The sequence below is a fragment of the Perca fluviatilis genome, chromosome 2 (assembly GCF_010015445.1).
Source record: "Perca fluviatilis chromosome 2, GENO_Pfluv_1.0, whole genome shotgun sequence".
NCBI classification, from domain to species: Eukaryota; Metazoa; Chordata; class Actinopteri; order Perciformes; family Percidae; genus Perca; species Perca fluviatilis.
In genome coordinates, this window is record NC_053113.1 from 34899209 (window position 1) to 34916701 (window position 17493).

General features: G+C 39.7%; 1 protein-coding gene across 7 annotated transcripts in view; it reads right to left on the minus strand.

Annotated features, from left to right (window-relative positions):
- Positions 1-1221: 1221 nt before the first annotated feature.
- plch1 (phospholipase C, eta 1) overlaps positions 1222-17493 on the minus strand; it is a 71777-nt gene continuing 55505 nt past the window's right edge. For 4 of the 7 annotated variants that reach the window (XM_039822451.1, XM_039822457.1, XM_039822465.1 and 1 more), the window contains 10 exons: positions 15075-15172; positions 14188-14367; positions 13164-13271; positions 12116-12240; positions 11601-11685; positions 8623-8769; positions 8129-8208; positions 7970-8029; positions 5992-6379; positions 1222-5155 (listed from right to left, as the gene is read on the minus strand). In XM_039822451.1, the coding sequence (XP_039678385.1) occupies positions 2409-5155; positions 5992-6379; positions 7970-8029; positions 8129-8208; positions 8623-8769; positions 11601-11685; positions 12116-12240; positions 13164-13271; positions 14188-14367; positions 15075-15172 (4018 nt within the window). In that variant the 3' untranslated portion in view covers positions 1222-2408. Of the gene's footprint in view, positions 5156-5547; positions 5576-5991; positions 6380-7969; positions 8030-8128; positions 8209-8622; positions 8770-11600; positions 11686-12115; positions 12241-13163; positions 13272-14187; positions 14368-15074; positions 15173-17493 lie in introns of all 7 variants that reach the window. The other 3 variants (XM_039822473.1, XM_039822468.1, XM_039822447.1) reach the window with 3 other exon arrangements.

Here is a 17493-nt window from a genome sequence, read left to right on the forward strand (position 1 = left end):
CACCCCACCGGGAGCACACTATCGCCTGAACCACCTCCAGTCCCATCTGTCTGCCCACTACGCTGAGAAGCAGCAGGGAGAAAGCTGAGGAGGGCCACCGAGCGAGGAGCCAGGGGAACCGAGACATGGATGCAGCTGTTCTGGACATTTAACGCATATAGCTGAGTGTTATCAGAATGTCAGGATATGTGTCAGTATATTCAGTCTGTAAAGCACAGCAAAACACAAGTCACATCAAACCTGAAAATAGACTGAATTAAGTTCAGAATAAATGGTACCTCACAAACAATGTTCAACAATTCCTGTTACCAAAGACAAATCACATTACATATCACATGTCCAAATGTAACATAAGAGCCTCATGTCAGTTACTGGCAAAAAGACAGGACATTGTAAACAGAAACATGTTTCACTTGGTTAAACAGCTAATATCAAAAGGTTAATAGTTGGGGAAATAAAGAGAGGACATTGTAAACAGAAACATGTCTCACTTGGTAACACAGCTAATATCAAAAGGTTAATAGTTGGGGAAAAAAAGCTGAAAATGGTATCTTGACTAAAACATAACCACCCCCCACTCTGCACAAGTGAATTGTTGTAGTGAGTATTTATAATAGGTGTAAATACTTATTCAAGGAAGAAAAACTGATGACACAAGCAGCACACAAGCCAAATTATTCCTCTCTAGAGTGATGGTGGAAAAACAATTGAATGCTTAGAAGTGATTAAGATGTATGAAGTGTGTGTGTGTGCGCGTGTATGCGTGTGTGTGTGTATGATGTCATTCGAATTACCCCAGGTGACTGAGATACTGAACCTGAGGATAAGCAAGTGAAAAGGTTTGGGAGGCTGCTTACCTTTTATCTTAATAAGCTGCAAAGTGGACATCAAACATGAAATAAATCATTCAACTTTGTGTCTTTTCCTCTTAGATTTCTAAGGAATATTATACTGTGATTGATCAATATAACTTAACAAAGTGTGGCAGTCTGTTAAAACCAGTATATAACCAGAATGTTATGCCCAGAGCAACAGGTGTGCCGCTTGTCAACTCTATTACACAGTAATTTCATGAGCAATTACATCCCATTATGTTTAAGGGGGCAAATGGGAAAGATGAGGCTGTTTGTGACTTACAATAATTGATTTTGAGCTAAAGCTTTAGCTTTTGTATGTTCTGTGTACCATTTTGAGTAAAACATGAAATAAATATGAGATTTGTTAAAATCAAATATTTCAATATTTTATTGCATTGGTAAGAAAATGCTCACAGTCCTCTGATGAGCAACAATAGAAAGAAAAAAGAATGGTGCAACACTGAAACAATACAAAACAAAACTGCAGCTTTGCCACCCTCCACTCCTCAGCCTGACCCGTTGTCGATGTCACTCTGTTTTATCATTCCATTAAGTTATACAAAATAAAACAACCATAACCAACAAAGATTTTTTTTTTGCAGTCTGTATCAAAGCAATTATAAAAATAAAAACCTTTAAACTCCAAATCTTTCAAATTTGCAATCATGTTTTCAAATACAAATCATAGAGAGCAACAAGTCCAAGCACGGAAGTTGATGTACTATATTGCACCTAAGCAAGACATGTCCTCTATTGTATCCAATGCAATTATTTGTTCGGTGGAAATGTTTTTGGGCAATGCAACATCTATTGTATAAATTGGTGCATAGTCATGCTTGACATGTTTACACAGGTAACATGCACAAACATAAATGTACAGTTAGAATTGGTTCTTAACTAAAACCCATCTTAGATTAAAAATAATGACAGGAATATTTACACACAACACAAATACAGAAATACCACTGAAAAGAGAAGGAAGACTTACATTTGATCTTTGAAATGATGAACTCCATCTATTAAAAGTAGCTGTTTGATTATACTACACATTCAAATTATACATAGAAAGACATTCCCTCTCTGCTTAAGACTCAATTCTTCTTTTTGCTTCATATTCAATGTACGCAGTTTGGACAGTACATTACAGGAACGAAGATAACAAGTATCTGTACAATCAGTCTAGGAAGCCATTTGGGGGAGACAAAGTTCCCAAGTACATTTACACATTAAGTAGAATATAGAAAATACACTGCCAGACTAGAAAGACCATTCACCATTGAATAGTAGACATTTCATACAGGAAATGCATGCTGTCAAATCCAACCATGGATTACATGTGACATTTCACTTACATTGTACAGACTATATCTTTATCTAGAAATAGCCCAGATTAACATTTATTCAACTGTTATAATGGAAACCTATGGATCTGCGAACATAGGAACAAACTATGGCAAGTATTTATTTCCTTATCGTCTGGCTTTTGGTGTAACTGAACATCATCAAGAATCATTGCTTGATAGTTAATCTCATTTTAGGTTATGGTCAGAGCTACAGTCTGAGCAGAAAGTACACCTCTGGCTCTGACGCAGATTGGTTGGCGTCAGCAGGTGGAAGAGAGTCGTCCGTATAGGACCGATCTCCATAATGATCCCCATTTCCATAACGTAACGATGTACAAGCTCCTTCAGGAAGTCCCCTGTCCTCCAGCTGACTAAGGTAGCCTGCTATGTAAGAACCAGTAGAGTGCCTGTTAGCTGGTGGATTCTGTGTGGCTGGTTTATTCCTCAATACCACCCCACCAATGCTGGCTGTACTATTGATCACCACGCCTGCCCTAGGCTTTAGAGCATCTTGCTGCCTTTCGCGGGCGCGGCTGTTGATGTGACGCACTCGGCTTTGGCTCCGAGAAGATAGGCGACGGGTAAGGAGTGGAGGGGAATCATCTACATTCCTGGAAACAACAGGAGAGACACTTGTTGCATGTGGCTGTGACAGTGGGGACTTTGCTTCCTGGCATAACTGAGGAGGATGGGGTCCATCTCTGTCCCGGTCATCCCCCTCCAGCGAGACCAGCTTACGTAGCTGTTCAGTAAGAGGATCACAAGACTGTGATTGGAAAGTTACTTCCCCCATGGTACCCATCCCCTTTTGCTTTCTCATATGGGGAGTGATGAAACTGCGACTAATAATGTGGTACTTGCTCTGGAAGTTGCATGATATGTCTTCGGAGGTCAGGTCTCCCAGGGACTTGGACTTACAAGGGCTGGGGGCTGTGGGGTGTATGGTATCAGACTGGGGTCGAATTGATGAAGGGCCTAAAATTGAGTGCAGAGAATCCCTGGATTCAGGCTGTGACTGGTGCCTTGTAGTGATGAGGGAAACCTTTTGGTTCCATGAATGAGTCGGGGTGTATGATTGTGTTTGACTTTGGGAATGTGGCGGGGTGTTTCGAGGAGCGGAAGACTCTGATGAGGGTGAAATGCAGTCATAGTCCAGGTGGCTGTACAATGCATCGCAGTCTGAAGAAGGGGAAAAAAGGCCTCTGTCTCTACTGATGTTTGTAGACACACCAGATTGGCCAGGGAGGCTTTCAGAAGAGGAGAAACCATTATGGAAGCACCTTACTTGCTCCCTCTCCATCGGTTTATACCCTAGCCTATCGTGATGAGACCTGTTCAGGATCTGGTTGCCATTACAGCTCCTCTGTTGTGTGTATGAACTGCTGAAGTCTCTGCTGTTGTTAAAGGCATCAGAATTGCTCTGAGGAACGGGATAGCTGTTCTGACGCAGTGGGCTAGGGTTGGAGGGTATAGAGTTGACCGGTCTGTGGAAGGGAGAAGGCTGGGAGTTGTTCTGGTGTTGGTGGGGATTGGGCAGCTGATAGGAAGGTTGATTCATTGGGGAGGGACACTGTGAAAATGCATGTGATGGGTACTGCTGTTGAAGATCACGGTATGATGAAGGCTGTTTTTGTTGGGAGAAGTTGGGAGTGGACTCATGGTTTTGGTAAATAGCATGGCGTTTGGTTGGACTTATGAGTCCCTCCCATTGGCTGCCATGTCTAGGCGAGGTCATCATCATCTCCAATGGATCCTCATCGACATTTATCTCCACTTCTGCAAAAGCATTTCCAGTGGAGTCATGGAAAAACTGGAAGCAGTCGTTTACAGAGGAGCCCATGTACCTTTTAGAAATACCCTGCTCTATCACTGGTATCCCTGGTAGTGGTAGTGCTGGGGGATCATACACTTCCTCGTATACACCCTCCTCTCCCTCCTCAATTTCTTCACTCCCACCCCTCTTTCTGGTCATATTATCCCAGCCCACATTGTGTCTTTCCCCTAATCCTTGGACCACTTTTGCTTGAGAGGACCTCAAGCTGTTTAAGGGTGTGCTCTCCCTAGTGTCTGCCTGAAAATGGACCATCTGTTTCCTTAGGTTGTACACTGATACAGGCAACAGCACCTCCTCATCCAGAATGGTGTAGACCTCCTCAAGCTCAGCGGTTTCTGGGCTGGAGAGGAGAGCTGGAGCAGGTGCATCTGCCTGGGAAATATTGCACGCTGAATGGATTTCATGATTTGTCTTTTCAGCTACTTTTTGGGGACTTATTATGTGTTTCTTGGTAGTAGATTTAGCGTTGGTCTTCGGAGGAGACCTTAAATCTTGCAGCGCTTGAGGGGTGGCAGGCTTCAAGTTTGAGAGACGGAAAGGGGTATGATCATGAGATAATGTGTGTGAATCATTTTGTTCAACAGTGCTTTCAAACTGACCAATCAGAGCAGAAATAGAGCCACATGTGTCTTGCTCATTGCCTAAGGACACAGCATCAATGAGTCTGGAGATGGTGCTGTCATGCAAAGAGCTGGGACTCTTCAGATCACAGTCCATACTGACAGGGGAAAGAGGGGGCAAAGAGGAGGGGGCAGAAGAGGAGGATGAGGAGATTGAAGGTGCAACTGTGAATGTTGTGCTGTTTGATGATGTTTTTGGTTTGTCTGATCTCATCTGGCTGTTCTTGGAAGCAGAGACAAAGCACTTTGTCTCTGCTTCTGTGGATAGGATCTTTGATTTGTTGACTCCATTGTCTTCTGACTGGTAATTGGCATAATCATCTTCCTTTCTTACTGCTCCTCCACCAATAACCAGGTAGGAAACCTCCTCTGATTGGTCAAAATCTTTATTTCTACTGATGTATGTCTTATAAGGGGAAGAGATGTTTGGTTCGACAGACAATGAGGATTCGATGAAAGGGTCCAAAGAGGAAGACCTGGGCCTGTTGAAGGGGCATGCTCCTGTGAACACAGATAATTGAACAAAATGATTAATAAAGATAGGCTTATATATATCATTTGCTGTAGAACACCAAGCCAACCAACCACTGAATGACAACAATTAACAGTCCAGCCAATACAAGGCATTAGCAATACACAGACAAATGGATCACCAAGTACAACTGTGAAGGGGAAGCTGGAAAATGAGGCTTAAAAAAAGAGGTTCAAAAAAGTAAGTTTGTGGACATCAGATTAGGAAAGAGATGGTCAAATGGGATTAGTTTGGTCAAATGGGATCAAATGACACAGGAATATATTTCTCAGACCACTTTCGGACAAAATACACTGGGTGGACGCAATACTGGTATGTTTTTGGACGATGCAACCTTCAGACAATAGGTATTTTAGATTACCTGCAGGAATATCCTAGTCAGTTCTCTACTATAAAGAAGCACAACAAATGAAGATGGGACAGAAAAGGCATGTTAACATGAGTTTTACAAATTTGTAGCAGGATAAGTAAAACTTACATTAATCAATGTCCAAAACAAGACAATGCAAAATGCTGCTTTAAGACATGTCCACTGCAAGCATTTTATCACAAACAAAGTAGCACTTTTGTCCTACAGTTTAAAGAAATTACTTAAATAACACAGTATTACTGTTCCCAAAGCCAAACGTAACTGTCATTGATGCCTTGATGTGGCTTGGTTTGTGTTAGTATTCGAAAAAACATCATGAATCTTACAAATAATCTTATGCGAATTAAACTAGAATGGATGTAATTTGGGTGTAATTTGCATAATTCCAAAATATACTTAATTCTTTGACTGGGATGATTTAAGAAAAACACCCACCGATGACAGTGTCTGAGCCCATATCATGCTGTTCCTTGTCTGGGGAGCAGAGGGATAGCTGCCCTTGCAGCAGCCTGTCTAAGGGCATGGAGATAGGTCTGTGGGTGAGGGGGCCTCGTGGCTGGTAACGCTTCTCCACACCTCCTTCTTTCACTGACATGTCCTGTGCTCTTGCTCCTGCACCTGTGCCGTTCTTTTGGTCTGATATTGAAGCCAGTGACTCTGATAGTGCCATCTTGGTTTTCTTCCGTCCCTTTGCTGGGGCACTGGCTGTGCGCCGCAGTAGGTGATCACTGATGGAGCGTTTCCGAAGGTCACTGGAGTTTGTATCAACAGATGACTTGGAAGAACGGTTAAACAAACCCCGGATACCTCGCAGCTGATGACCCTTTGGGCAGGAGAAACAGAACAGGAAAGAAATAAGAGAAGAAAGAGGAGAAAATGTGCTTCTCAGAATTTTATCACACATTATATTTTGAAATTAAAGTGTTAATTTTCATGAAAACAAAAAGATATGCCACATACTTATGGAGGAAATATTTGTTCAGAATTCAAATTGAAACTCCAAAGAGAAAACGAAGCAAGATCAAATTAAAAATAATATTATTTTACTACTCTACTAGGAAAAATCATGCCGTAATTAAATTTAAAAAAGAAAAAGGAAACTGAGAAAGCAATGTTGAAATGTAAAATGATCATTTGAAAATGTAAAGTTCAATGTAAAAAGTCATATTTAAAATGCAAAGCTTAAATATAAATGTTTAAACTGAAATCTTTGAAATCTTTTATTGAATGACCAAAACATCAAATAGGATACTTAAAATGTGAAATGGAAAAGCTTAAATAGAAATACTTAAATTAAAATCTCAAATAGAATTTTTTTTTTTTTAAGATTCTCCATTTCTATTTCTATTTAACATTAAGGCTTTTCATTTTGAAGTGACACTTGTCAATTCAAATGAGGAGGCGTGGCCCAACGGCTGGTGGGAGGGGTGGAGACTTGCAGTCTAACGTGACAAGCCAGCTAGTTGCGGCCGACATAGTCTACTCGCCGGCCAGCCAGTGAAGCCAGAGACCCCGCTGTCAGCTGGAAGTCTCCACCCATCCCACCAGCCGTTGGGCCACGCCTCCTCATTTGAATTGACAAGTGTCACTTCAAAATGAAAAGCCTTCATGTTAAATAGAAATAGAAATGGTGAATCTTAAAATGTCAAAAGGCAATAACCAAATGTAAAATTCAAAAGATAAAACTTCAAATTGAAAATTATTAAGTGCAAAATTATTTATTTTTTTCTATTTGAGATTTTAATTTAAGTATTTCTATTTAAGCTTTTCCATTTCACATTTTGAGTTTCATATTTGATGTTTCTGTCATTCAAAAAAATATTTCAGTTTAAGCATTTATATTTAAGCTTTGCATTTTAAATTTCACTTTTTACATTGAACTTTGCATTTTCAAATTATCATTTTACATTTCAATTTTGCTTTTTCAGTTTCCTTTTTCTTTTTTAAATTTAATTATGGCTTGATTTTTCCTAGTAGAGTAGTAAAATAATAATATTTTTAATTTGACAACGCTTCATTTTCTCTTTGGACTTTCAATTTGAATTATGAATAAATATATCCTCCATACATACTGAACTTGGTTCACAGCAAATGTTGACAATGTCATGCTTTTAAATGCATTACCTGCAGATGGCACCCTTACTCCTTAAGTTACCACAACAAACAATATGCAAGACACCATTGAAAGATGCATGCACGCTTGCATTGCAAATTATTCCATCTTTGTTGAAAATGAGACAACCACAGTTATTTATTTATTTTTAAATGCCCTTATTAGCAAAATGTATGACTCAGTGGTTTAATGTCACACACAAACAAGTCATTGGACATACGGCTGAACACAAACTGCACTTTTGCATCATGCGTTGCTGTTTCATGCAGCACCACACAGAGCCTCAGGGCATCAGGATACCTTGTTAGATCCTAGAAAGTGCATTATGGTAAAGCTGGGGTTCAGGACTAGAGGACTCCACTAGAAAGACAAAGAATTGAGCTTAACTGGATTGATGTGTTGTTTAACTCAGTTGACAAATTAGGGTCAATGCTACAATAAACACTATACAGCACTTACCTTCCCATAGACATCATGCACTGACACATGCACAAAGATGGAAGCCTCAGTCATCCCCTCCAAGTAAACATGTCTGTAACCTGTTGTGAGCGAGAGAGAATGAGCGATAGAGTGAGTCAAAGAAATATGTCAACTGTCATCAGACTGGTAATTGCGAAGTAGTTGCCTAAAGAGAGGGCATCAGGAGTTCAGGCACAACTCTGATGGATGTAAACAACAAAAAATAACCCACCACGCCACAGGTCTTTTACTATACAAATCAAACAAAGCATGGTTCACTAGACACAAGATAATGTGCCCCATAACCATAGCACTGCCAAAGCCATAAGGGAAATTGTGTGTTTAAGTGTGAGTGAATGAGTGAGTCTGTTTATTTGTGTCTATAATGAGTGTAACTGGTAGTAACAAACTGTGCCCCCTCTTAAGTTAGTGTCATTCACACACAAAAGGTTTTCTCAAATAAAGCTGAAAACACTGAGGAATTCTGCACAGACCAGGCATCAGGCTGCTGAAGGCAACTGTCCGTTGACCAATGAAGTCCCGTCCAATTGGGTCATGGTCCCAGACAAGGAAGCGCACCAAAACCACATCAGCCATGTGAAGTGTAAAGGACAGAGTTTCCTCCCATACTGGATTAAAACCTGAGGAAAACACACACATATATGTTCATTATAATTAGGATGTGTTTCTTCAGTATATCATTAATGTATATCATTAAAGCATATATATATATATATCTCTTTGGGGACATTAGGTTTGACACCAGCAGACCCCTTTGCTCTGCTTCCTGTATGCCTCGAATTAAATAATCAGATTTTTAATCCCAGCAGTGCTCCACCACCCAAAATCAGTAATGCAGCATCTGTGACTATGGCATTGTTTCACATCTGCTGTTTTTTTTTTTTAGGAATGATGGCACTCATTATTAGTAGAGGCTAGATGACATAAGCTATATATATATACACACACACACATACACACATATATATATATATATATATATATATATATATATATATATATATATATGTATATATGTATATGTATATATATATATATATATATATATATATATATAGAAATATATATATATATATATATATATATATATATATATATATATATATATATATATATATATATATATATATAGCATGTAAAGTGTAATATAAATATAGTATGTGGGACAGATGAGGTAAAAAGTGTGGCTGCCACATTTATCCAATCCTTGATTAGGTCATTGTAAATTCTCAGAGCCCTCGGAGCTAGATTAGATTGGACTGTATCTTTCTAACTTATATTGTAAAACTGCCAACAGAGAGCTGAATCAGGACCCCCTGTTTTGTTCTAAGCAGGAGGTTCTCAATCTTTTTTCAGCCAAGGACCCCGTACAAAATAGAGAATTTACCAGAGACCCCCTCATGGATGTACCTTGAAATAATTTGACAACCTATTTTTAACAGTCTTGGTTATGTTATATTAGAGAACAACACAAGAGAAATGAAATGGAAAGCTATTAGACATGTATTAAACATATTTGCAGATTAGAAGGTCATCTATTAACTATTTTTGATTTAAAAATTTAAATATTATTTTTTGGGTTCTCTTCTCGATATTCTCTACTACTGTTTGTCAAAAATATGCAGGCCTGGCTAGATAAAACATTAAATATTTATTACCCACCAACAGGAACTAGTCAGTCTTCTATTAGAAGTAAAAAAAATTGCAGCATCTAGGAAGCCAAGAAGGGGAAAGGCTACACGCTCTTAGATTAAAAAAATAATTTCAAAGGAGAATTCTGGTTGATTTCAACACGTAGCTCTGTTGTTTGCCTATTCGGTACGATGGTGCCGCTGTGTTTTAATGTGCTGGGTAATGTCATTTTTCCCGCAGTGCACTACATTAAAATCAATGCGACACACCTTACAAAAAGCGTGGAGGTTGTCGATATGACTAGGTAAGATGCATGTTAATAGTTGCACCCAACACTGTTGAAATTTACAGCTATATTTTGATTTTGATTTCTTTGTGGGAACACCTGCCATTTTTATCGGCTCGCTTTCGGGTCTGAACTATCCGCAAAGCTTGCGCAGAGATCAACTGCACAACTAGGTTATAGGTTGCCAGGTTGAGGCGACAAACGGGTTGAAAATTGTATATGGTGTGTGGATTGTGTGAATAGGATGCGTTTCATACAAGATCTGGCAACTGGTCAACATTAGAAAAACATATTGGTCCAATTATTTATAAAGTTATAAAGTTTGGGCCATGCAAATTACGGGAGTTTCCCGGGAGAAATAACAAACCGGGAGGGGTCCGGGCGATAGGGCTAAAAAATGGGAGAAACCCGGGAAAAACGGGAGTGTTGGCAGGTATGATTATAACTTGTCTCCTGCTAGTTGTACTACAGCACTTACTTTTAAAAAATAAGCATATGCCTATTTCTGAAAATATTTTAACATATTTTAACATTTAACATTTTTCTTATCTCTTTTTCGGTGTTGTAGTTTGCAGACGGTCCCGATGCACTCGTCTTGCCGTCTCAACACCGGAACTAAACAGAGCTGAATTAGCGCGACTTTTGTGCATTTCTTTTACATCTACTGCAGACAGATTCACTGTGTTCACTCGGAAGGAATCACTTCACATGGGTAGGCACTTGGAATGACGTTTCGAACATGTTAAGAGGCTAAAAGCCCTGTTTCAAGCCTCCTGGGTGCAAACTGTAGCAGGAGGATAAAACGGTTGTTTGCGTTTTTCTCGCTACTGACAGCACTCCAAATTTACAAACAGAGCTACGTGTTGAAATCGACTGGAATTCTGCAATAACTAATTTTACGGTCACGTGGGGGCAGCTGAAACAAGTCGTGAACACAACACTGACACATCATCACCTTTTAAGTGGATATGGCAAACCTGTTAGCCAACAGTTACTTCTTTACACATTCAGCAGTTACGGATCATAATAAGCATTCATTATCATTCATTTGGAGTCATGTTTCTGGCCACATGGTGAATGTAAGTCCAATATTCACTCTTGTTTAGCTCTGCTTTAGGTCTCTACCAACTCCTGAGGGAAATATTTGTCTCTTTAGCTTCTAAATCCTCAACTGTGTTTACCATTTTATACATGAATAACTGTGCCTGTCTACGGTTTGGTGCTAAGCAGGTAGTGTACAGTGGGATTTTAGAGCTTTTTTACTGAAAACTGTTCCTGCTGCGGCTGAAAATGATGCTATGAGAGCGGTGAGAGTGAACCAAAACAGGACAGCTAAACAATGAGCCAAAACTTGATCATTCTCTGTAGATTCGTCACTACGAGCGACCCCTTTCACATTGTCTCCACATTGTCATTTGATACATTGTTATTAAAATATCTATTACAGCCATTTTAAGCAATTTTCCGTTGATAACATGTTCTTCAGTGGTTCAGTGAGTTTGTGAAGTTCAAGTTGATCTGTGTGTGTCTAACCATTGTCATCGACAACTCGTGTCTGTTCCTTGCAGCAATCAACTGGCAGGCCAATAATCTCCACTTCGACGAATGGATCAATAATCTGATAGAGGAGAAAGGGGAAAAATAAATTATGATTTTATTTTATGACGAGAGCAAGTTGGACATTTCTGAGTAGTCAAACATAATAGTGTGCACGTACGTGTTTTTCTGTGGGAAAAAACAGATGTAGAATGTGAGCGCACAGTGTGTGTGTGTGTGTGTGTGTGTGTGTGTGTGTGTAGAATGTGAGCACACAGTGTGTGTGCGTGTGTGTGTGTGTGTGTAGAATGTGAGCGCACAGTGTGTGTGTGTGTGTGTGAGAGAAAGAGACAGATGTAGAATGTGAGTGCACAGTGTGTGTGTGTGTGTGTGTGTGTGTGTGTGTGTGTGTGTGTGTGTGTGTGTGTGTGTGTGTGTGTGTGTGTGTGTGTGTGTGTGTGTGTGTGTGTGTGAGAGAGAGAGAGAGAGAGTGTTTTTTGGTGTGTTTATACCTCTCCACGGTCCCCCAGCATGGAGTCTGGTGGTTTAGGCAACTGCTGTCCACTAATGATCTTGAGAACGAGTTGCTTCTTGGGGTAAGCTGGAAGCGGGTCATCACAGAATGGGTTGAAGGAGCCTGGAGGGAATGAAAGGAAAGGAATGAAATTTGATTTATGCCATCACTCAATCCTGAAATCCAATTCTCTTTCATTATTTTTTGTTCCCATTATGTGCAATATTTATATGCAAAATAAAGGGTGAAAATAACATATACACACATCTCTGTAACTGATTAGGTAATGTTGACTTGACTTGTGGTTACAGTTACATTCACACCTACTAGAGCGCACACATTTTGTATCCTCTCAATAAGCATTGCATCTTAAACTATACAGTACATGAAAAACAAAGTCCGTGAAAAACATCCATGCCTCCGGTTTGTTGTGTAGCTGACTTAGTTGGATATCTAATATCAAATGAGATGAGATCGTCTTTATAAACTCATGTGGTGCGGAAAAACATACTTCAGTGGGGATCTCAAAATTTCCAAGGAGAGCAAATATGTCACATTGAATTACAGGAAAATATATGCAATATAATCTATACATATGTATATAATTAAAAGAAATGTATCACTTATTTCTATTTCCTGTAATTGTGTACCAATAAAAACAAGGCTTGTGTCTTCTTGCATTTGCGTTGAAATGTCACATACTGTAGGTTTAATGGAGCAAACGCATAGAAAATATATTGCAGCGTAAAATGTTTTTATTTAAATGGAAAATCAAGAGTAAACGAATAGTAATAATAGCAAAAATAATACATAGGTTACACATTTACAGTTCCCTAACCCCATGTACTGTATGTATGTGGTGTCATCCAGTATGGTTCCATTCCTACATATACCTGTGCTGTCCATGAGCCTATAACTTATTATTTCATACATCCAAACTAAAAAACACTGATTTGTGCTTCAGTTTTTATTTGTATGAATGATCAATGTTTTTTATGCATGTATTGGTGCTTATTTGTGTGCATGCGGTCCATTTGTTGCCATACCTTTACACATGGGAGGGGGCTTGAGGACGTAGCCAATACCTCCATTCACCATAAACTTGGCTCTGTTGAGCTGCATCATCCTGCCCTCTGTCTGGTAGTTCAGAGCAACTGAAAGAGAAAGAAAGAACATTTATTTAGATACTACTGTCACTAAACCTGCCCGCGTATGATATTATTTTTTCTAATTATTATCCAGATATTGGTGCAGTAAACTGTGAAAATTCCTGAGGATGCTCAATAGTCTGTAGCAAAAATCATGTGAGGAGACTTATTTGTCAGGTAAAGTCATTTTGCATTCATCAAATCTTCCTCTTTATTTCATTCATTAAGGATGTGTGGAAATACAACCTTGAAACCTTAATTAGGAAAACCAGATGAGAAAGGAAACCAGCAGAAACTAAAAGGAAGAATCACAGTTGCTTCAAAGATAATTAAGATCAGTGGTTGGTGTTTATTTATCTTTTTTTGGGTTTAAGTGGGAGCTCAATATTGCTCTCTGAATTTAACAGATTCATTTTTTAATTTTTTTTTATTGGCTGGGACAGGCAAGGATTCCTTGGATCTTGGATTTCATGACACTGCTCATTTCTGAATGGATACAAATATTTCTGTTCTGACTCCTTTTCAAGAGTGTATCTACTTTTTATTTATGTATGTATTTCTCCCTAATCCTCACAATTTACTGATCCAGCTGTAGCCCTACAACTAAACTTGCACACTCAATCACACACTACATGCAAATACAAACAGTACACACACATAACTTGCACAACTGAGTTAGTGTTCACACTCCATACCAATTAGTCTCTGCACACATGACCACTGGCAAACTAAACAATGTGATGTGTGTAAGTGAAATGGGTAGTGTGCAGGCCACAAAGGAAATGCATGTGTGCATGCATTTGGTTTGCAGTGTCAGTTTATGTGTAATGACAGGTATGTGGCTAAAGGGAAGACACCTGGTTTCATCAACAGACTACCTCTATACAGGTCAAAAGCTTAGAGCGTTAGACAGCTGTCTTACCCAACTGACAGCCCACGTTCCAGTAGAACTGGGGGTTGAAATTGGACGAGTCGATACGATAGGCTGAGGGATAAATCCGTGACAGCTGCCTCTGGTTAAAAGCCAGGAACTGTTCGGCTCTGTGATTGACCAGAGATTGGGCTCTGGTCTCGCTGAATGACAGAACATCACCTGGAGTACCTGAAAAGAAACATGGGTTATGTCTCAGAAGTAAACAGCGTGCGATTTGTGAAGAAAGCAGAGGGGGATGTTTCTTTTGATCGTACACAACAAAACAAAATCCCCCTTCCAATACCATGGATATAGCGCCACTCGGCCAGCAATGCCAGAACACTTATGCACTTCAATATCCAATGGAAAATAATCTTAAAATGAAATAGCACAACATGGTGTCAACATACAGTAATAAAACACAGCGTCCTTCACTATGCGGCGAAAACAAAATACCTTTACACAGGAAACGCTCATTCGTTCCTCGGGAGTGGTTTTAATCTAAATCCAATCTTTTTCCTAAACTTAACGAGTCGTTTTGGTGCCTAAATTTAACTGGCAATCATGACGCTCATTTTTTCTGGCTTAACTCAACTACCATGGCCCCCGAAAGGACCGTCTTTGAGGGGGGGATACATTCTGTCCCCACTGGGGATAAAAAATTATTCAGCAGAGGCAGGTACATGTAGACCAGAAAGGGGGAAATCCCCCCTGGCAAATCGCACCCTGGAGGTAAAGATTGCAATGTGCCTATTGTGTGTGTGTGTGTGTGTGTGTGTGTGTGTGTGTGTGTGTGTGTGTGTGTGTGTGTGTGTGTGTGTGTGTGTGTGTGTGTGTGTGTGTGTGTGTGTGTGTGTGTGTGTGTAAAGGTGTCAGAGCTTTGTTTGGTGTTTCACCTTCATTCAGACACTCCTGTGAGGCAACAGAGTTGGTGAACACCACCAGGTTTGACAGATCTCGACTCAGTTTCATCGTCTTCCTCTTCCTTCCTCCCCTACAACAATTGCCAGATGACAGAAGACAATTGAGAGGACAGAGGGGGGTGAGTGAGATCATGTAGCCTACAGTAAAGATATGAGACAGGTAAAGTAAGAAGACATGCACACACTCATGTAGCAGCTTAAGAATTTAGAGTGGCAAAAGCAAAGCAAGGCAAGGGAGGATTGTCCATCAGTGAGGCAGCCTGCAAACGGCAGGAAAGAGCATCAAAGGCAAAAAGCTTAATGGGGACCAGAGCACATGTAGTGCAGCAAGATTCCACACATACACACACAGTCATGCACAAAGGCAGTCAGTCATCCACATAGCCACTCAGACACATGCTTGTAGGAATCTGCATTGTGACATGCATGTATGAATATGCAACCAGAGACTGTGAGAACAAAGAGAGACAAAGGCTTTATACACAGCGAGCACTCAAGGGAAAAAAACACAGCTGCATTCCCATACTTCCTGCCCAATGCTCACGCACAAAGAAGAAGGAAAAGCGAGACAGAGGTGGACAAACAATGTGTGTGAAAGAAAACTGGGATATATTCAAGGTGCAGATAAAACTAGTGAATCACATCAGTTTTAATAACTGTGAAAGAAAGAAGACACTTTGAATTGTAATTTGGGTCTCTTTCATATGTGAATATCTAATTTGTGGCAATGGAACGTGTATCCCAATACTGATACTACTGAGGGCACTGAGAGAGCACATGTGGCATTTACTGTGTGTTACTCCATTGCAAAAAAATACTTGAGGGAAGTATTACATGTCATTTAGCAGACTCTTTCATTCAAAAGCAACTTACAATTGCTACATACGTCAGAGGTCCCACGCCTCTGGAGCAACTTGGGGTTAAGTGTCTTGCTCAAGAACACATTGGTTGATGTATCGCAGTGGGCATTGAACCCAGATCTCTCACACCAAAGGCATGGCTCATATCCACTTCGCCATCACCACCCAATTCAAACAAAGTGACAGTACCAGTAAAAAGTAAATTTACTCAAGTATATAACAACTTTTAGTTACTTTAGTTGAGTATTTCCATTTTTGGCTTCTTCATACCTATACTCCACTAGATCTCAGAGGGAAATATGTCACTTTTCACTATTTATTTCACAATTATAGTTATTACTTTCAAGATTATTAAGACTTTATTAACTAAAATATTTTATCGGTTTATAAAATTATTTATTTATTTATTTTAACTACTTAAAAGTATATAAAGCAGTTAAAGTCAGCCCCACTTCGACCAACTACAACTTTCAGTGTGCTATTAACTTTTGAACAGAGCCACTCTGGCCACAAATAATAATTATGGATAATTTATTAGTTATGGATTCAACTTTTCCTTTTTTATTAGGAATAGTGTGTTATTTATTGTGCTTTAATGCATCAAAAATAATAATCAAATATAGAAAGCAGGGGTCATCTTACAAAATGGCCACTTTTGATATTTCCAAGTCACTTTTGTTGCCAGTTCCACTGTACTTTCACTAATGTACAGTACAATATTGTATGCAGCAGTTTAACATGTAACAGAGTATTTTTATAGTGTGGTGTTGCTACTTTTACTTAATAAATGATGTTATTCTGCAACCACTGGTCACACGAGAATAGATTTAATGTCAAAGCAAAGCTCGATTTAATATATTGAATAAAAGAAGCAGCCACAGCTGAATAATATGTCTATTTCTGATGATATTATGCTATAATAAACACTGCTGTGAGCCACTGGAGTTGTGTGATAACACTATGGGCCCTATCTTGCACTCAGCGCAATAGCCTTTGTACATTGACGCATGTATCATTCCTATTTTGCACCTGACGCACAGCGGACTCTTCCCTCCACAGACACACGTCGGTAAATTACGGAATGTATTTGCGCTCCCGGGGGCGGTTCAGCGAAAAGAGGAGGCGTGTTCCGGCGCAAACATTCCCTGGTGCTATTTTGCAGTTTCAGAAAACAATTCCGCCACAGACCAGGAAAAACCTGGTCTAAAGTCAGTGGCGCTTTATTCAGATGCTATTTTTAGGGGCGCATCTACACGGACACAGCAGTTCCCATTTTTGCAAACCATACATAATTACAAAGAAAAATATTACTGAAAATGTGCTTCAGGTGTTTGGATAGGTCAGGAGCACTTTACAGTACAGTCCTCAAAAATTCGCAGCATGCTTTGTGGCTTGTTGTGTTTTAAATATTAGAGGACTTAAGGAGACGTGATGTTGAACTACGGCGGGATTGGACACTCCGGCGAGATCTGGTCTGGGAGTGGCAATGCGCGATGTGCTCCTGATGGAGAGGGTGGACGGAGATGGAGTTG